This window comes from Thunnus maccoyii, chromosome 19, assembly GCF_910596095.1.
Source record: "Thunnus maccoyii chromosome 19, fThuMac1.1, whole genome shotgun sequence".
In the NCBI taxonomy this organism is placed as follows: domain Eukaryota; kingdom Metazoa; phylum Chordata; class Actinopteri; order Scombriformes; family Scombridae; genus Thunnus; species Thunnus maccoyii.
The window spans coordinates 16,704,281-16,726,881 of record NC_056551.1 but is presented as its reverse complement, the minus strand read 5'-3'; the positions used below and the strand labels follow the sequence as shown (position 1 = coordinate 16,726,881).

General features: G+C 39.3%; 1 protein-coding gene across 1 annotated transcript in view; it reads left to right on the top strand.

The window, feature by feature from the left end:
* LOC121885546 (astrotactin-2-like) overlaps positions 1-22,601 on the top strand; it is a 287,798-nt gene that overhangs the window by 193,172 nt on the left and 72,025 nt on the right. Inside the window, exons 12-13 of the mRNA XM_042395105.1 lie at positions 5,108-5,274; positions 7,760-7,948. Coding sequence (XP_042251039.1) covers positions 5,108-5,274; positions 7,760-7,948 — 356 coding nt within the window. The remainder of the gene's footprint in view (positions 1-5,107; positions 5,275-7,759; positions 7,949-22,601) is intronic.

Below are 22,601 nucleotides of genomic sequence, written 5' to 3'. Positions count from 1 at the left end.
GGCAAGAATTTTTTTTTTTCCCCAGAATTTTTATGTTTGTCCCTTATGGCACATCCTGCAGTGAAGGGAAAACAGCATAATTTATTTTTATACTGTATATAACAGAGGCATACCAACAGACAACATTTTACTGTATCATGCCGCACACACCCACAACCAATCCTGCGCAGGAACACAGGACATGAGGAATCACAGATGAGTAAGGGTGGCCATCAGTGAAACTGGTGGACAGTGCTCTGAAAACTGTGAAATATTCTCAGTATCTCTTACAATTTTCTTTTTATCCGACAGAACCGTAGGACCACTGAAATTAAAGCAACGCTGGCAGCTCTGAGAGAAGGGATGTGTTAGTTAAGGCCGACACATTTTCAGCATGTAGCTGAAGTCTGACAGTGTAAATTGATTGTTGGATTCTAGTCCCAGCAGGCAAAACCCGTCAAATATTCAAAGATGAGCTTTTTTTTCCATAATGACTGCAAACTATTCATAGTATCAATTATATTCATCCAACTTTATGTACCCTGTACCAAGTGAATGGTAAATAAGTGCTGTTTTTCAATGTATTACTCAGTACGATACAATATAGAAACATGAAAGTCACAGCAATGACACATTACTAACCTGTGAAACGCTGATGTTCTTGCTCAGGGAGAAATTGATATAAAAAGCACACCTTTCTGGATGTGGCATATTGCTTTCCTTTTTTCTTTTATTCAAGTCACTATGAAATAAAATACTACACCATCAACATATGTACATATCTACTAGGTGTACTTATTTCACACACAGGCCTCTAATTTGATGGTAGTAAACTGGTATAATCTGCAATAACACCACAGAGCAGGGTTGTCACTCAGAGGGTAACAGAATCTCTCAGTACTGCTGTGTTGGGTGTAGCAATCAGTTTTCTTATGAATATTTTGCAGACTGCCATCTGCAAGTTTGACTTTGCATTACTACAAATGATAGCTAACAGGCAAGCTAAGTCTGACCTTTATTTGGAGAGCCTCTGAATAGGACACTGACTGAGCTAGAAATATGAAATGCAATAAAAGCCACAGAGATATGCTTTACAATTCACACAGTACTTATAATATTATGCTGACACCAGACAAATGCTACAAAATCACTAAATAAGCCTAAGCTCTCAGCGAAACTAGTTGCTTTTGTCAGTGTCAAGAAAAAATCCTTTTGCCCAACAGGAAGTAAGCCATTCTGGATTTTGTGTGTCAATTTTCATTTTACAAAAACTTTTGAGGCCTTTAGGTTGTACAAAAACTCATGAAACTTTTAAACCCATGGTCGAACTAGTAAATACTTCACTTTGCTATCACAATTGTGCTTGGGTGTGCCACATCGGCTCTATAGCGCCCCCTAATTACTTTTAGCATTTTTGAGGTGCTGGGGGTGCTCAAAAAGTCACAAAACTTTGCACATGCATCAGAAGTGGTGAAACTTTTGGATCTGATATAGGTCTTGGGCTTGGGTGTGGCAAGTTGGCTCAATAGCTGATCAAAGATGGCAACTGGAACAGATAAGAAACGGAAGACCTATCATTTTCACACGGAAGGGGAAGAGGATTTTTTGTTGTTATGTGAAACTCAAAATGTGTGTACCTGATATGCCAAGCTTACATCGCGCTGGCAAAGAAGGGCAATCTAGAACGGCATTTTAAAACCATGCACAAAACCTACAAGATGGATTTCCCAGCCAAGAATGAGCTCTGAAAAGTAAGAGTCAAGAACTGAAATCTAAACTAGCAGCACAACAGCCCATTTTCACAAAGCCCAACACCAGGGCAAAAGTAGCCACCATAGTATCATGTCAAATGAGTCATGTTCTTGTGAAAAATAAAAGGCCATTCAAAGATGGAGAAATGGTGGCAGAGGCATTTTGGAGGCTGTGCTTTTGACGCTGTTCAGATATTTTAAAAATAAAACTGAAATCATGGCAGCTGTCAGGGATATTCAGCTATCCAGAAACACAGTAACAGGGTGATGTGTGCACAAAGTGGGAAACCTCAAGGATCAACTGAAAAATGACATTGACTGTTGTGAGTGTTTCTCCCTTCATTATGATGAGTCCACAGACATCACAGATGTGGCACAGTTGTGTATTAACATTAAAATTGGTGTTCGACGACATGAATGCCAAAGAGGAGATACTCGCCATTTTTCCACTGAAAGGACATACAGGGGAAGAGGATATTTTCAAGCCATGCCTTTATGGAATTAGTAGACAAAATCCACCTGCCTATTTGGAAACTAGTCTCCATTACCACTGATGGGGCCCCTACAATGGTGGGTCGCGGTTGTGTAATTGACACAGTTCTTTCCCAGACATTATCCATTATCATTGCATCATCCACCACCAAGCTTTGTGCAGGAAGGTTTTGAACATGAAAGATGTTATGGATTTTGCCATGAAGATTGTGAATTCCATCTGCACAAGAAGCCTTCAGAAGAAGTTATTCCATGCTCAGGTGAGAGACTGAAGCTTAACACACTGAGTTGCTGTTGCATACTGACGTGCGATGGCTTTCTGGCAAGATTTTGCAAGCTATTGCCTGAAGAATTTCCCAGGCAGTCTAAAGATGCAGTGTATGCCCAGCTTGATGACAAGCAGTTGCTCATGGACTTGGCATTCCTCACTGACTTGACTGGCATTCTGAATGAACTGAATTTGGAGTTGCAGGGAAAAACAAAACTACAATTGACATGATCAGCACCGTGAATACTTTTAAGCGCAAACTACAGCTACTTTCAACCAAGCTGCACCGCCAGGACCTGCGCTACTTTCAAAGTGTGTATCTAGAACATGAGTGTCTGGGCAAAGATGCAGCTCAACTCGACAGTGCCCATTATATTGAACAAGTTGAGTGCTTTGCATCAGAGTTTTAAAGATGTGTCACGGACTTTGCATCACTCAAGCCAAACATACATGTGTTTCCCATTTGGTACAGATATTGATGTGAATGATGCCTCCAAAGTGGGAACACTTTTCCTCCTGGACACTACTTCAATGGAGAAGGAAATTCTCACCCTTCAGAATGATGTTCAGATGAAATCCAGGGCATCCACCGACATGAAGGGTGAATTTTGGCACCTCCTCTCAGAGGAGAAGTATCCTAACATAAGAAGATGTGCCTTTTTACCTGTCAGCCCTATTTGGATCAACCTACCTATGTGAATCTGCCTTTTCCCACATGAAAACCATAAAGGCCAAGTTCAGATCCACCATGACAGATGACCACCTATCTGCTTGCCTGAGACTTGCCACCAGCTGCTACACCCCTGGATATGAGAAATTTGCATCCCCTTCCCAATGCCAAAGATCCGATTAAGGTAATCGCTCCCTTCTCTGAAATGGAAAACATGTGTCTGCTGTACAACAGTAGCTTTATGTAACTAATCATGAGACAGAGACTGGGATTTTGGACTGGTAGATCTTGAATGGTGATGCTGAAAAATGTAAAACTACATCTGAAGAGTAAAAATGTTGGGCAACTTGTATTATAGCATGAAATAATTCAAAATATGTTAATGTTACCATTAAGTCACTAAATCTTACAATTGCTTAAAAGAAAATTAAAGAAATATTATCATCATATATAATGATAAACTAAGTAGACATTGTTCTCAAGATTTTTTTTTTCATTATGACAATTGTTGTTATTAGTGTTTCCTGTCATGCTTGCTAGCAAATAAGCTGAGCCAGCAGAAAGGTAATAAAGCGTAACCTCTTTATTTTGTTTGCGGGATAGTTTTTTGTTTACATCTGAGATGGATAATGTAACATATATAATAAACATTAGCTATTAAGTCTAGTAGGTATTAAAGGTGCAGTGTGTAGAATTTAGAGGCACCTAATGGAATGAACTTGGCAGAACTGGAAACTTAAAAATGAAATAATGTGCATCCTAAAATAAAGTGGATTGATCATATTTGGCTCTTGGATCATTCCTATTTTCTGTGCCTTCAGTTTGGATTTGAGAAGGTATGTTCGCTCGTTTGTGCTCCTACTTCACAATTGCCATGGTCTTGGAGCATATCAGACAAACTGATTATGAACTGTCTGTGGAAGTATTTTCTCTGTTTCACGTGCATAACTACAGTCATTGTGTATTGGACCCTGAGTGCTTACTTTAGTAGAGAGATGGAGTCCAGCTTTGTTATAGAATGCATTTCCTTTTGTTTCATTTGTGCTTAATTTGTATTTCTAATGCTGGAGGAAATATAAATCATTAAATAGCAACTTCAAATTTCTATTCAGGGTGTGTATGGCCAGGTAAATGTGAGGGTTGTGGAAGGTTGGTGGGTCTAATTGGTAAACTGAAAGTTGCAATTTCATTCCCCTGAATTCTACCTTGACCTTGACCTAAATGAAACAATATGTTTATCTGTAATAAAAGCTAATGATATCAATAACATGTAGCTGGTTCATTGACAGTCTTTCTTTAAAATCTGTACCGTACATCACCACTGATTTTACCAAAATAGCCGCCATTAAAGGCCTTAATGTCACCTCAAGGTTCTGGATATGAAATTGAGATATTTCTGCTCCTCAAAGCCTCTGTGTTAAGAATATCTAGTACCACTCATTTATTATCCTTTTTAAATTAAGCATGTACCTTTTTTGATCTAATTTGGAATGGAGGATTCCCCCTACGCTACATTCCTTTGTATTGCTTTCATTGCATGCTCTTTACCACCTGTCAGTGTGGACCTTCACTAGAAGAACATGTGGAGGTTTTTGCTTGCACAGACCTCTGTGTCGACTAAAAGTGCCATTTAACTCAAATAGTGAGATGAGCAGTAATGACAAAGTGTTTCCTTCTGTATTCTGTCAAATAAGATAATTGGCAACCTTCAATCTTCTTTCTATGAATGCCTCTCTCGCCTTTCTTAAATCCCACCGCTCACTTCTCCTCCATCATCTTTCTAATCTTTACCTCCTCAGTGCCGCCTGATCCTGATTAAAATGCACATGCTGACCTCTGTGCCTCACTCTCTTCTTCTCTCTTCCTAATCTCTGCCTTCCTCCTCACCTTCTCTCTATGTCTCCCTCCCACCACCTCTTCTTCTTTCTCTTTTTTCTTTTCTCACAGTGTCCAGAGGGGCTGAGGCCAATGAAGGATGGCTCAGGTTGCTATGACTACTCCAGGGGCATTGACTGCACGGATGGCTTCAATGGAGGCTGTGAACAGCTGTGTCTCCAGCAGCTTGTGCCCCTTGAAGATGACCCCAGTTCCAGCAACGTGCTCATGTTTTGCGGGTGAGAATAACTAACAGTGAAGAATTGAAAGGTGTCTGCAGGCTGGAAATAAAGCTTCCTCATGAAATAGGCTTCATGAGTAGTATTTTCAATCGATAAATTCTTTCTCAGACAAACAACCACACAAAGAAAATTAGATATATAAATAAGAAATGACCACTGACTTCATAATCACCAGCTCACATATACATGTGATGAAAGACATTTGCCCAAAATTACAAATAAGAAAGCATTGGTGTCATATACATATGTATGTTTTTTTTTCATGTGTCACAATTTTACAGTATTTTCTCACCACCTCTGACATCCAACCTTTACCAATTCCTTCATTTATATCTGTATACAGTTTAAATAGTATAAATACAAGTGCCATTCAGATCAAGTGGTACACAGTGAGTAGGTAGGTACCCTATTTGCCTGCAGAGAAGCTTGAATTTTTCAATGCAGGTATTCAAAAGGTGCATCAAGGATTATATCATACTGACGGTAGTTCCTGTACATTATTCAGTGATACATTCACCCTATGAGTGCCCTCTTCCTTACTCAACACATGTTCCACTGAGCTGATATACTTTATGTGGGGGGTTAGGCAAGCTTCTTCAGCAACTTCCCTAGAACTAGACTGTATCTTAATCTCTGAGGACATTCCATTAGAAAATGGGTATACTATGGCCGTGAAGGGGTGCAGCTGATTACCAGTGATGTAACACTGTAACATTACATACTTTTTTACAAAGTGGTGAAATGTGTGGCAAGAAGGCATTTTGCATACCATTTATACCATTACTACCCTTTATGCGCTATACACCAGGTAGGATGGATCAATGGGTCCAGGCTGTTTATGCCATGTTTGTCAGTGGTATTTCACAATAGAAATCATGGATCAGTACACCAAACAACTTTTTATTTACTTGCCAACTGTACTGTCTTCTCATTCTTAGTATTACTACTGCAATGCACTTTCCATTTTCTTTGAACATCTGTCATCTTTGAGGGGGTTTCTACAGATTACAGTTGACTGATTCTGTCTTTGTAGTTAAGAAGATTCCAAGAGGCCAAGTTCAAGATGGTGATCTGGTTACCAGATGCTGATCTAGTAACATTGATCATACCACATTGAAAGTTGTTTAATTCATATGCAATGTTGGGCCCAGTAATGCACACAAAGAAACTGACACAAAGAAACTGACTACTTGTCTACATGCAGCCTTGAGCTGACAGTGTGTTACTGACAGAGCTGGCTGACAGGTGAAAGATATCCTAATCATCCTTGAGCTGTGTCAGGTCCACAATATAGAATGGCATAATTTTTTCCTAGAACATTAGGTTCCCTTACACTAGTGAACAGGCCCACATCAAAATACAATTTGCAGCAATGTCCACTTTCTTTAATGCCATCAGTACAATTGAATAGACTCGCGTTTCAATAAGGACACCTCAAGAGGATGAATTTGTTTTTGTCAGTCAAATACATTGTTATCTCTTCAACTTGGCTCTAACAATCAATGGACAATAGGGCGGGTCAAGCCACGATTGATTCTTTCCATGATTGATCAGTCCAGTGTGAGGATGAAAATGTGTGTAATGACAAGCTGCTTGGTAATAGTGCACTGTGAAGTTAATAGAGGAAATTAATACAGTGTACAGCATGGCATAGTAGTTTTCTTCTGTGGTTGGGAAAACACTTTGGTTTATAGAAAGTGAAATGTCTTTACCTTCATGCCACAGGAAGACGTTGCATTTTCAGGACAGTGTTGCCATTAAAAGTGGAGTCCTCCTTCCCGCTGGGGCGCTGAGACCTGATCAAGTGCCTGAGCCCAAACCTCAGAGCCAGCCAACAGCTGAAGATATACTCAACCCCATCTGTAAGAGAGGCTTGTGCAAATAACTGGAGGAGATATGATAATTGTCACTTACTGCACAGTCTGCTGAATTCTGCACCATTGGCATCTGTTTAAAAACTGTTTCCAGCAGAGCGTTTGTGTCCACAATCTCTACCATGACAATGGCAAGTACACTGCTCTGCCAGTGTAAAAGGCGTTTTGGCCAAAGCTACAACAATAAAGCTACAGAAGCTACAAAAATAAGCCAGATTGTTTAAAAAGAAAGTTCTAACCTTGCATTAACACTTAAGTACAGCCAGGATATGTGCTGGCTGCTAGTATTTGTGTTTAGCTTGGTGGATGGCATCCGTAGATTGGTTCTATGTGGTCTGCAGATATCAGAAATGCCAAAGAAAAGGGCTAAGATATTGACATGGCAGTTTTCTGTTTCTGTTGGTTGTGTTCAAGATTTTTTTCTCATTATTTGAAGGTTAAAGTAGTAAAGTGTGAATGGATTGATTGGTTTGGAATGCCACATTTTATTTTATCATGTTTGACATCTTGCCAGCAACTATACATAGCTATCCTCTTACTCCAAGTGTAAATACACTCACACACATTGTATATTATACATTATATTGACAGTTTTCCCTTCTCCATAGGTGTGTGCAGGAGTACAAACTGGCAGGGGATGGGCGCTCCTGCCTTCTGCAGTCAGACAACTGTGAGGGACCAAAATGCCCAAGGCAGGATGTCCACTTCAATGACACCCTGTTTGGTGAGATGCTACATGGATACAACAACAAAAGCCAGCAAGTCAACTTGGGACAGATATTCCAAATGACCTTCCGGTAACTAGTGTACAAGTACACACATTTACACTCACACAGATGCACGGTTATCATCAGAATGAAGTATGGATGTTATTTCCTTGAAAGACATTTAATTTCTTATTGTTGGTGGCTATACGCTATATTCCTTTTGCCTTTTATTCAATCTTTTCTATAATCTCGTCTTATCTTATAAATACAGGATATGAAAAATTCCTTTTTCTCTTAGCCCTTTTTTTGTTCTTTTTTGTTTCTAGTTGAAAAGCATTATTCATTATTTCCACTCACTGGTTTAGATTACACTTACAATTCCCCCTCGAGACCTGTTGGTTCACATATTAACTGTTTACATTTTTCTGCGTCTCCAAAGACATATTATCAGGAGTAACGGCCATCTTTTATCAGTTTTAGGTTGTAGGAGAGATAGAAAGGCTTGAGATCTCGGTGGAGCAGCTCAGAGAATCAGTAGTCAGGCTTTGCCGTTGGGGTGCTTGCATCTGTGTTTGCACAGATGTGTGTGTGTGTGTATATATGTGTATGTGTGTGAGAGAACGAGTGAGTGAGAGGGAGATGAGAGAGTGACGGTTGAGTTAGGATTGAGACTTATCCCATGGCAGTTCTCGCTAAACTGTCATCCCTCTGAAAACCTGGCTCACTCTGATAAGTCGCATGCTGTTTGTGGTGAAATGCTCCTGTAATCACAGAGAGATGATGACGTTCTATCTATGCACAAATACAGTGCACACAGAAAAGCATGCTCAACCTATATCTTGCTTTTTCTCTGTCTTTTATTTACTAACTCACTGTCTCTGTCTCTCTCTTTCTCTCTCTCTCTCTCTCTCTTACACACACACACACACACAAATACTACACACACTATTTTTCAAGGGTGTAACCATGAAATGTTTTTTATCTGCTCTGCCCTATGGGTCATGATAGTTGTGCTTGGCTTAACACAGCCACATGATCTGTCTGCTGTAGGCCCCCCAAGACCAGGCTTTTGTAATGTATATTGATATGATTCAGGATTTCCACAGCATACATGGAACACGTGATACAACTTTCTCACATATATTTGTGTAAATGAAACACAAACATTTGAGGTCCACGTGGAATTTTATTTGAATGGATGGAGAATTTCTTTGGGTATAATCAAATTCTATACATATATTCTATGTAGAGATCTCCTTCTGTACATAAAGGCCATTGGATGTTTTTTAAAATAGCTTTCTTGTCTACAATGCTGCATCATGGCTTTTATTACAAGAAGTCTTTTTTTTTTTCAATGAAGCCACAGAAAATGTAGGAAGAGTAATGCAAGCTCACTTATGAAGCTTATTTTGTAAAGTCTTCTCTCATAAATGTATTATAATTTAGTACTGTAATTTTCTTTTTGCATTTTGTAATTCCTCAAAGCAGTCAGCATTTAATGTAATCCACAGAAAAGTGCATGAAAAAAGCACTTTTCTCTTCATATTCTCATATTCTTAATATAAATGTCTTTCAGAGAGTAGTTCCAAATGACATTAAATCGAAGTTATTTGGAATTTAATACACTCGTACACAATTGTGCCTGCATTGTCCTTGAAGATGCCTTTGGGATGTGGCGTTCCTAACTACCCAAGCAGGAAGCGTCTGGCTGCTGCATGCATTGACTAAGAGCAAGTTATTTTTAAAAAGTAGCCAATAAACACAGATTAGAAAGATTTCAGTCATTTAGCTGAGCAATCAGCACAGGGTGGTAAAGGTCACATTGTTTTGCCTTGCTGCATTTTCATGGTGTGAGTGTGTACTGAGGAACCACACATCACAAGCTGTGACACTTTGGAGCTATGATTGAAATAAGCTAGAGCTTGCATTGAAAGAGGAATAGCTAACATTGATTACCTGAAGAGCTATAAGCTAAACAGGCTTAATACCCCTCTAAAGAGCTTTTGTATGCACACTAATATGGGAAATACACTAAAAGCCTAATGCTTCCCAAAGGTTGAAGGGGCTAAACCATTTGGGAACTATCTCTAATACACTGAACAGGGCACAGTTTGACAGACAGAACAAAGGTACAGTTTGAGGATTTTAAAACCAGGGGAAACAGACAGTCTTGATCCATTTGCCCTCAAGCAGTGGAGAGCACAGTGGGTCCTCTGCCTCCAGACTCCAGCTTTACACACTGGGTTACATCAAACTATGCCCAGTCAGGGGATTTGCACTCAAGCCTGGGTTCCGGTGAGGTTACACACACGACAGGTTTAAACTAGTCAAACACCTTGGCAGACCGAGACAAGCAATGAAAGATCTTTATATGAGGGGGAAAGTACATGGAGTACATGGCATCCTTTGAGAACAATTCAAAATCAGGTCATTCTGTTGTTTATTGAAAGACATGTTTTGGCTCCCGCTGTTTTCAACACATAGATTTAACTACCACCTCTTGATATCACATCCTGCTGACAAAGCCAGCATTATTATGTCAAATTTATTATGTTGAAAATGAAATACCTAAAAAGTTGCCCTGAAAAATAAGAATACATCAGCCAGTAAAACAGAGTGCATTTAGTTGCTGACACAGTTGTTGACACAGTTGTCTCCCATTTCCAGCATTTTAGTGATTGTCCCACCACTGATGCTTAGAATCTCTTTGGTTACAACCAGCTTTGAATCACATTAAATTCACTTTATTCTTCTGCTGCTGCAAGATTTACATTTCAAACCATGCACATGGTAATAATGAATAATGTTTCCTTACGAGCCAGAAGCTACTCTTTTCTTTTTCTAAAAAGATGCTGCCCAGTGAAGGGATTTGGTTAAGACCAGCAAGCTCAGAAAATATTGTGATGCTGAAGGAGAAATACTGATTAGTAACATTACCACAAAACATATACATGGCCACAGTTCAGCCCTACCTGAGAAAATGTTATTGCTTGTCCGTTAACTTCTCATAACGGGCTAATAATCTTTATAGAAACATTTTGTAAACCATGCAGTCTTTCTACAGTTCCAAGCCACTCAAGCACAGCTCTCCATCCAATCATTGTCTGGTGTTATAAAATGGTCAGATATTGCTGTTATTTATCTGTCTAAGAAAACTAAATCAGTGCTGCTTGCATATTTTTTTGTGGTGCACTCGCACTTTGTCTGCTTTGAGACTCGACTAAATTTTTTCTTTCCCACCTCAACCTTCATTTTATTACACCTGCACAATTTGCACCTGCTCCTAGGAGCTAGAGAAATTTCCATCCTAATTGCGAGGCGCTTACTCAGCTGCACTTATCATGTTCCCTGCAGTTAGAGGCACACTTCGCTGATTACATACAGATGACAGGCAAAGTGCACTTCCAGGCTGATGTGCCTTTTTGGATAAATAACACACATGTCTCTAGGTTCAGAGTGTGAAACGAAGCATACATTTATGCAAACCGACCTACCGTACACGGTTCAGCAATTATTGGAGAGGACAGGCAAAAGAAAGGAAAAAGGAAGGAAGTAAGTAAAAAAGTTACTTTAAATCCATGATTGAACTAAGCACTAAATTTGGGGGAAAAGCTTTGTTTATTGCTCACTATGCAGTAGATATTTTGTTGTATTACCATTGCGCTGCCATCTTTGTATTATGGGCTTGATCAAATCCACTGTGTCTTTTGTCAAAACAACGACAGCTTTGTCTCTTAAATGACTCACTCCCATAAGATTCTACTTTACACTCAGCACATACACTCTCTGTATTTATAGCAATATGTAAATTTAAATTTTTATTCACCTAATTTTCATGTTCATGTTCCTCCATGCCGTCTTTGATATGCAGATGCAAGTCTTATCCCACAGTCCCTTTCTTTCCCTCACCTCCACTGTCTTCTGATTCCCTCCGTCTCACATCACCAGTTCCCTTTGCATCAGCAGCTCAAAGTGAAATGTTAGATGATTGAGATGAATTATATGACTTGAGTCACAGCATCACGGATGTATGCACTGCATTGCATATGTTTTGTTTTCAAATTGATCTCACTTTGCGTAGCCTCTTGAAGTTGGTCAGGGGAATGAATTTTGCAAATTGCTGTTGTGAAATTACAGAATAAAATAATCAATGCAATCATGCATTTGGACAATAATGTTACATGTGAATTGTATGGCTGAGAACAATTCAATTACATTATGACTGCAATGTCGCTTCAACTTGTAGTATAAAATAGGAAAATCCGCCCAACAGAGAATGTATATTATCTAATTTTCATTTTTAAACGTTCTTCCAGTGAAGTGACGTGAATGCAGGCTAATTACAAGATTCTTTTTGACAGCACTTTATATCCTTCAGATAATAAAACATATATCAGCCTCTCCATCCAATTTTCTAATGCGTCTGAAGAAAAACACTTGTTTCTCTTACTATCCCATCTTTTTTATTTGAAGTCCACAAGCAATTTAATCCTTTGTGTCCTTATATGCACGGTAATAACACTTTGCCACTCATTGAGGCATGTAGATACACACACAAACCAAATGACAATAGGTAGATAATGAATGTGGATGTGTGAAGGGTAGTGAGACAGTGATAATGGCCATCCGTCAGTCCTGAAGAGAACATTTGTGGCCCTTTCACATGAATTGCAACACCTATCTGACACACACACACACACAGATGAACACATATGCCATGCGTTACATGGGGATGTAAATTGAGAGCAGGGACAAATAGCATGTAGTGGAGAAACAAAAGGCTGGTTCGTCCCAGGTCAGGTAAAACTGAACCTTTAAACTGCCCACAGTAGATGAGCACAGAGTTACCTTGGAAAACCCACCTGGATTTGATGTGCATAAATACATTTTCAAGAAAAGAGACTCAATCCAAAAGGGAAAAAAACTGATCCAAAAAGACCCAAAGATAATTAGACCTGATCCAAAATGTGGTCGACCCAAACAGACCCTACAGTAGTAGAAAGAACACAAAAACTGGCAGCAAGTAGCATGATGCACCATCACCTAACAAGCAGAGGCGGTTGAAAAGTGAAGTGTAGCAATCCGTACAGCATCGTCTTTTTCCTGCTCCCACACACTGTCTCACCTCAAAAAAACACTTTTTTTTTTTTTTTTTAACCTGTAATCACCACATGATCATAGATGATAGCGAGTCTGCTTGTATCCACTTAAGGTATTGAACATATTGACACAGAGACTTGAGACCAGCAGGAATTAAACAGAACCCTACCCAGACCTGGTTAGATTGAATATAATTTGGAGCTGGCCGGACTTGGGTTGGAGCTCAGCGTTAGTGTGTAAGTGAACAGTGAACAGTTACATCTTGAGGCCCTGCAGTGATACTGTAATTTAGAATGATGAAATTTCATTGTTGATGATGAAACAACATTGTCTTCATTTTTTCAGCACCAGGTGGGCTACTGGAAATGTAATTAAATGAGGATAAAAATTGCAAATACAGCCAGGTATATATAACAATCACATATGTTCTATGTAAATTTGAAAGCTGTCAAGACTGACGAGTGATAGGATGAATATCTTCTCATACTCATCACCCAGAGAATAGAGTCCTGCCTGAATCAAGCTCGTGTGTTCATCTTGTTATGGACTTACACTCTGTCCAGTGTTTTCCTTCCCTCCAGCACAGCAAGAATGCACTGCTGTGAACGATTGTTAGAAGTTTGGGTTGTAACAAGTGAGAAGCAGTGGTAGAGAAAGAGAAGAAAAAGAGGTTTCACCTGCTTTGTGAAGGTGAAGCTGCTACCCTTGTCACTCTGATGTTGACGACGCTTTTTACAAAAAAATGAAAAGATACTGTAAAGAAGAAAAGAGACCAAACCGCTTTTGATAGGCACACCTCCAACTCCTCATCACTACTCACCTCTCAAACTAAGACGACGCCACAACATGAATAATTTGTGAATCTGGCAGCCCACAAGGCTCACAGGGACAAACACAGCCACATTTCCATGTTCCTCTGTAATTTTCAGTAATTATCTCCTTGGTGCACACATGGTAGCTGCTACTGGGGAGTTGAGTCAACAAACATTATAAGGCAATTTCTTCCCACATAATGAGTAGCCATGAGACAGTGAGGCAGACTGTTCAGGTGAAGGGTTAAGCTGCTCAAGGTTGAACAGAAGCTTCTTAATTCTCTTCCTAAAATAAGTGGTCTGCTTGTTCTTTCTTTTTTTAAGCTCCAAACATAGAATTTAGTTTTTTATTCCTCCCTGTGTGCATATGTGTGTGGAGCAGATTTGTGGACTCATGTAGATTTATGTGTTTTTCTATTTTTTTCTAATACTGTTTCAAAACAGTTCAAATATAAAGACACTGACTCTGAAGCACTGACAGTTGTTCTCAAATAATATTGCATTCAGTCACCATTAACTTCAATCACTAACACACTGCCTGTAGTGTTTGCACACATTTAGTTGGTTTTAATTTTATATACTGAAATGTAGTGCGTTAGGCTTGTAGACACATAAATGACTGCTACCCAGCCTGGAAATGAGGACACTATATTTGCCACTGACCCTTTAATTGTAGCGGGTATGTAGTTTAAAGGGGCACTTTACCATTTTTATGCATGAGGTTCAGTCATGAAGTCATGGATAGTACTATTCAAGTTGTGAAAACAGTTGTATAATGTTCTGTGGCTCTGTGGCTTGCTTCTATGGCTGAGATAACCTTTGATAATGTCATCAAGGTTATCTCTGCCTAGGCTTAGAGTCCATAAAATGTTTACAGAAAGCCGGCGATTCAGACTGGGGTCCTTGCATTTGTAAGATGTGAGTGTTTACCAGGAAGGAGGATTGATTGAAAAGATTCTATTGTTGCATTGTGAGAGCATTGGAACTACCAAGATTCTATTTACACCTGGTAATAACATGAATCCTGTATCTGGATATAATCTGGATAAGGAAAAACGCCTGTGAAGGTAGCTGTGGACGCACATGGGATGTATTGCAATAGGTATGCCTTTGGAACAGCCAGGCCACATCTGGATGTGTTAGGTGTAAATGCAATCTGTACGGTTTGGCCACATTCTAGATGGCCCACTTCACAATATCGAAGGCTAGCCTTGTAAAAAGCTACAGACTTTCCCTTGGAAAAGTGAAAATAAGTAGAGCCTAGAGTAGCATCACTTCCCTCGTTTGTCGACAAGTCTGCCTGCTCCACCTGTCTAATTTGCATACCAAGATCCAATCTTGCAGGAAAACTTGAGATAACAAGAACACTTATTGATACTGATAATGTAAATGCAAAGCCCAGTGATCAGATGCCATTGTCCAGATACAGTAACCTATCCAGATACATCAGTCATTAGCCTTGCATACTTTATTAATCCCATTTACAGGCTTGGTGTTCACATATGTTACGTGCAAATTTTAACAAGAAAGGATTGTGTCTTTTCTTCACACCTCACGCCTTAGCAGAGGAAATTTCACAAAAATTATGTATGTGCGTGTAAGTGTAAGTTCTTAAAGCCTCAGTGATTCCCCCATGACTTAGAGGACATAAGGTGAGCAAGTTCGGGAGATTGCAGAGGCTTTGCGTGTGTGTGCTCATGTGTTTGTGTGGGTTTATGTTTACCTTTGTGTGGGTATGTGTTTGCTTGTGTGAGTCAGAGCAACTGCATACACGAGTGTGATCATTCCTGAGGCAGTCACTCTGTGCTCAATAACTCACATGGCAAGGCAGGACCTAATAGACCCTAGCCTAATATCAGCTAATGTCAGAGGGGCTTACAGCTGACTACCTGCTGTTTGACTGTAGAGCAAGAGAGAGAGAGAGGTAAATTGGTAGAGGCAGCGATAAGAGTTTAGAAGGAAAATGAATAGCAAAATAAATGGAAAGAGAAAAGGCTAAATCCAAAGAGCGGAGCCAAGCAAAAGTTAGAGAGCGAGGCACTGGGAAAGAGTAACTGCAAGAGAAATGTGAGGAAAAACAGATAGCAGGAGTGTAGCAAATGAGGCTTCTTAAGCATGCTGGACTGTGAGGCAGTAGTGAGACATCACACACCGGTGCAGTTAGTTAAAAGCATATACTGTAGACCACGGTGTAAGGGATACGCAGCTCAAAGAAGGTTGAGTCTGCACACCAAAACTCATTTCACATCTTTTTTTTTTTTTTAATGAAATGAGTGTTTCATGAGTTTCATTCCTTTGATAGATCTTTGTCAAGTCAAATCAATCTGCACCCTGTGTCTTTCCGCATATTTTGACAGCAAATGGTAGTTCACTTGATGTGGATCACCTTGTATCTGATACACATTTTATCAGTCGACCAAGTACATGTAGCCTGTATGGTCTGACACAATTTTGGTATTTACTTTTTCTGTAAATGATCATTTAAAGAGACTGCATGGAGATAATCCTGGTCTCTTTATTGTGGAATTTTCCAGTTTTCTTTTTGTGTGTGTGTGTGTGTGTATGTGTGTGTGTGCTCTATCATTCTGTTCAGGAGATTTGTGAATGATATCCTCTTGATATCAGGCTCCAGAAAGTGTGTTATTGGAATTTTACACATATCTGAATTTGCTATATATTGTTCCCTTATGTCAGAAGACAAAGATCATGATATGAGTCATACATAAAAGCCCCTTTATAAGATAAGTGCTAGTAAAAACATACACTGTTGCTGTTCCTGTCATTATGAGTGATCGGTGTAGTGTTTCCCAGACTGTTCAATAGTATCTTCCACTATTGTGGACAGAGGATTGTGAATCTGAAACTGTTGTGGCAGGAAAGTTGGAGCGTGTGGTGACCGTTGGATACATGCCAGGATACATTAAAGATATTGGAGATTGCAATTGTTGACTTGGTTTTCAGTCATTGTCACTAACAGTAATTCAGCTGTTCAGAAAACATACTGAGACAGGCACAGGCAGGCAGAGAGGAGGGAGAGAAAGGAGAGGCAAGACAGCAGGGACAAAAACCGAGATATTTACTACTAACTGTAATCTGATATGTAATTAAATTATGGAATTAAATCAGATGATAAACTGATCAAAGACTTTTATTTTATACTCATAAGATTCATTATATACAGTAATATAATATCATTGTATAGAAGAAAGAAGAATCCAAGAGGCGTATCTATAGTATGCACGTGTTTAGAATTATGTCCAGATCAGAAGGGGCCATGTCATCTCATACTATGAGTGCACTCGTACCACTTTTTTACTACTCTGCCTGTGAGTAGCAAATATGGGTTTAGGACACATTACCCAATGTACTACATTTCACTGACTTTTAAAAGGGGGAGTGAATTATTCTGGGAAGAGGTGAAGATGGTAAAAAAATCATCCATTACCAAGTACGGACAGAAATTCTTAAATCAGAGGTTTCAGTTTTATCAGTGTTTGCCACCTGTGGTTCAGCTGAAGTAGTTTTGCACAGTCTTGTTCAACTAACGAGCTAATTCATCATTAAAATGAAAGTATATTTTTTATGGATTGAACCGCCTCCTCACTTTTCCACTCTGAGAATTTGCAATTGCACAGTAAATCTGACTGCATACTTAATTTATCTTCTGCATGTTTTTGTAAAATCACTCTCAAGCCTCTCTCTGAAACCTTTACCTTATGAAGTTGAAAATTTCTATTCCACATGGATGATGCTTTAGGGGCAACCAGAAATAAGAACAAGGATTTTGTGTATTTAATTAGCTTAGCTGGTGATGCTATTGTGCAGTCGTGCTAGACTGATAAAATCACTTGCGTGTGCAGCAGCCGGTGGATCAATAGTAGGCTGGAGGGTGAAAAATGAGAATATGCAGCATAAAGCATTAAAACTTCAGAAGGTGATGGAGTTGCCTCACAAGGGGGTAACTAACAATGCTAGTCCTCCAAAAACTTACCTCAGCTGCCTCCCACTTTCACAGAAGGAAAACTGTATGGAGTAATTTGCGGACGAGGGCTAAAACCTGAATTAGTGGCAAGATGTTTTTAGTATTGATTAATGAACTATTGCTGCAGCCGTGAACTGCAGGTTGGCAGCATTTGTAATTTTGTATCCCCTCTGGACTACTATCTGTCTTAACTCTTCCACTTCTCCATCCTTCTCTCCGCATCACTCTGCCCTGCTTTCCCAAGATTTATCTTTCATAAATTATTCATAAATATCAATTCATAAGTAGATGGCAGTTCCAAGCAATTTCTCAATTTTATTTAATTATATAAAGTTCACAACACTGAATATTCGCCCACGCTCACCTCTGCAAGGCCATAAAGCAGTTAATTACAACTTCTGTGATATGATTTCCAGATTCAGTTAGTCATACCACATTGATAGACAGAATACCAGATAACGTAATAACATTTAATCACGCTTTAATGTCAGTCATATCACTCTGTAATTACACTGTAAAATAAAAAAATACAAAGAGTGACATGCTGTCATGGCACATTACTGCTGATCAAATATAAGATGATAGGACCGAGGAAAATTGTGATGAGACACTTAAAAGTCCTATGTGTATATTTTCTGTATGATGATGGCAGGAACTAAACCAGGCCTTGATATACTGTAAGCAATAGAAATACTAGTGGATCAAGGGCTCCTATCTTGAGCTTCACAGCCAGTTTTAATTTTTTATGCTAGTGTTATTGTGCAAAGACTCACTGCTATGAATTTCTCAATCCAAAATCACCATTCTGGCAGCGTGAAATATGAAAATATGGGCAATTTAATTTAATTGTCTTTTTCAAAAAGACAGAAAATGAATTATTTGTTTTGTCTTTTTCGTCAAAATAGAAGATGGTCAAACAGATCTGACTCTGTGCCAAGTAAGAAAAGATAACTTTCCGTTGTATTCCTGTTGTCCTTTATCCAAAACTTGGAAGTGTTTCTCTGCTTTCAGAGTGATGACATGAGAGTCCTCTCGTGTCAGGAACTGATTTTTTAGCTGCTGGTTAAGGTTCGTCATAACACTCTGGGTTGTACATGTGTGTTTGCAGGGGTTAAAGTGGTATTTGGTAAGTGGGGGAACCCTAAGATTCAGTGTAGCGGTGCAGCGGGGAAAAAATGACTCAACTCAAAATAACTCCCTAATTTGTACAGTGAAGTCTGGTGTACTTGTTTTCTTTGTGGACAGGCTATGTGATCAGCTGACCTTCTTTTAAGCACCCGTTTCTTGCTGTGGCTCTGGGCTTTGCTGCATTTGAATTAACCAGATAACTTCAACAACACATCATGTACATATCCACTGTCCGATTAAAAATAACTTTAAAATGAATGACATTACTTATGCAAGCTTTAAATGTTATCATTATCATACATTACTGTTAATAATATACTTTAATAATAGAAGAGAAATACTCAACCCATTTTGAGGGCACTTTATGCTCCTCATACTAACAACGGGACCAGTGTGGAGGGGCTAAAATCGTTGTTCTGGTTCGTTCCGGCCCACTTTAACCCCTGTGTGTGTGTGTGTGCAGGTGTGAGTGAATGAGAGTAAGAGGAAGAGAAAAAGAGTGACAGAAGTTTGTTAGGATGGATAGACACAAATGCCGAATTTAGGGAAAGTGGGAAAGTGCAAGTGGAATAATAAAAAGTAGAAAAGCAATGTCTCTAATCAGTTCCACAGCTAGCTGGCCTGCATGCCTCCCGCACTCTGTATTACCAAGCTCCATCTCTATGGTAATGCTCCTGGCCAACAGAGTTAATTTCCACAATTTCCTAAGGCAGGCCAACAGAGATATCAAGGCACAAAAAAAAAATGTCTGTGCACACTCACGTTGTATTTCAATTGTATGTACAACCCAAGGGAATAAAAGTGAGGTTGAGTAGTTTCGTGTGTGTGTGTGTGTGTGCGCACGCGCATGCAAGTGTTTCTAAAGGGGAGAAAGAGTGACAAAAACAGTGAGTAATATAATATTGTACAACAAGAACCATGTGTAATACTTTGTATATCATCCTACTTAACACATATTTGCATCACTGCATGAAGGCATATTTTAAATCAGAATTTAAAAACTTTTCTGTCTTAAATTAGATTGGCCGGGCAGCATCCTGCTACTCATAAATTAGTCAATCGTCTACGCTGAAGCTTGCATATAAACACGAACACACATGTACACATTCACTCATGCACACAAACACAAACTCTTCAGTACACTCACCATCAGAGGTTGTTTCATTGACAGCATCACATCCCAAGCCTAATCAATATTGGCCATGAAAAGTCACCAGATCTCCTCCTCTCAGTGGAATCATTTATCAAACGAGCTGTGGCTGCTGCTATAATAACAGATTGTAACACGAGTCTCAAGGTAAACATCTCTGATTGTTTTATTACGCTACGAATTAGCCTGTTTTCGGATGCTGTCCTTTAATAAGTCTTTAATTCTTCATCTGGGGCCTGTGTCCGGGGGTGACACTGCGTGCTTTATCTTTGTAATGATTCATCTGACAGGCCCCTCTTGCACCAAGCGTTTATTCAAATCACAGATATTAGAGCTATTAAGCATATTACATGCAATTGGAACGGCTACACACACCAGCCCTCATAAATCTTTGATTGTGCAGTCCAAAAACTTGGTGGATGGCTCTCAAGGGCAAGCGTGGCAACATTATCAAAGCAACAGTAGAGAAAGACAGGATGAGAGCCGTTTGGATTGATTGATGATGTGATAGGAGACATTAAATGACATATAATATCATTCAGCTATAATGAATGTAAATTTCTTAAGTTTGAATAGCATCCAAATTAAAATGAATACTTATACACACACACACACCACACATATATATATATGTGTGGTGTGTGTGTGTGTGTGTGTATTAGTATTCATTTTAATTTTAGTATTCATTTTAATTTAAATATATAGCACAAACCATGCCAGCAATAAATGGACTAATAAAGCCAAAACTATCTGCATAGTAGATACAACTAAAATTAAGTGACAAAATATGTTTTTATGTAAACCAACCACTTATTTATTTGAGCAATTTGAGATGTACTATAAAGACGTTTTGAATATTTGACATTATTACACAGCCTGTGTATTTGACACTGCCAGTTGGCTTTTGCATAATGGTGAATAACAATAACTTAAAATTAAAACATCCATGCAGTGGCCATTTGTGTATATTGTGTATATTTTGGGGTAGAGACAACTGTTTTGAATAAGGCCTTTTTTTTTCTTCTTTTGTCTGTGCTGCCTTTTGTTGCACGCTTCTCTTTCAAATGCTGGGTAATTATTCCATTTAGGGTTGAATCCAAACAGCGTGGCAGCCATAGAAATTACAAACATGCTGTGTCATGCTGGATGTCAAATTTTCTGGCTCTGGATGTGGAGGGAGAAGATTGGGAGGAGACCCAGTGCACAAGCATAATTGGTATTATCTTCTTGCAGCTGCACCATGTCTTCTTATCTTTAAAATTATTAAACCCTTGGTAGAGCAATGATTTCTTGATGATACATTTTGAAAGATATAGCAAGAGATGTAGCATTTGGGCATGTCTTCTCTCACAATGTATCTTTTTATTTTCAATGCGCAGGCAAATTATGGAGTCAGCTCCTGCCAGCATCATTTTTGCAGTGTTTTCCATATACTATTTTTTTTTGTTCTATTAGCTGTCCTCTTCTACTTCAAGTCATGTGACAAAAAGAGAAAGATCTGGTAAAGTGCAGCCTGCTCCTCTAAGAAATTTTCAACTGTAAAAGATTGACATCGCTCAGAAAAGTGTTTTTTTTTTTTTTTCATCAAGCAAGAAAGGCATTTTCTCCATCTACATTTCTGTTCCGCCGCCTTCCTGGTTTTCTTGCATCCACCCTTTCAGTTTATCCAGAGTGCTGCAGCCCTGCTTGTCTTCAGCTTCCATAAATTCTCCAACATAACCCCCCCGCCTATCTGCACTGCACTGGCACCCAGTGGCTGCTCACATACCATTCAAAACACTATTGTTAGCCAAGGAGGCTACCAAGGGCACGGCAACCCTCATATCTCCAGATCATGATCCAACCCTACAGTCTGGTCCATGTCTCACCCTCAGCTAGTGCCTCACTGTCCCTCCCTCTCTGTGGCAAACTGGTTATCACTCCACATGTCCTGACTCTTCAACCCCTTCTCAGGTTGGGTTCTTCCTCCTTCTGGCATCCCAGTGGTGAAGTAATCTTTTCCACCTCAGTCAGAACCGTAATCACTTCCTTTCTGAAAGATTCTGAAAGCTGCCTCTTTCAGCTCACCCCTGAATCCCAGCTCTGTGCCCAACCTGACCCTTCATATCCTGCATCTCTGTCACACAAACACACACACACACACACAATAGCTAGACATGTATTGGTGTCATTACAGTGTAAAGTAATTATAATGTGTGCACCTTTTATTGACATATTAGCTAATAGGAGGGATTTTACCCAGCATGTCTTGCAGTTAATTATCTTGTTTTTTCTATTTATGCTCTGTATGATACCACTATGCCTTAGTTCCCACACACCAAAGAAAGTTTTTCCTTAGAGTCCAACAGAGCAAGAACAAGAGCACCCTACAGTCTACACATAAAGTAACATAAACACACACAAACACTGATGTTCATGGACTATTCCTGATACCATTAGCCTTTTATTTTGGCACAGAGAAAGAGCAGCCTCTAGTGGTGAAGATTATGGCAGTGCCCTTTCTTCTTTTCCTACCATTCAGTTATCAGTTGGACATTAAAGTGTGGTAAGGTTGCAGTTCTACCATGGATC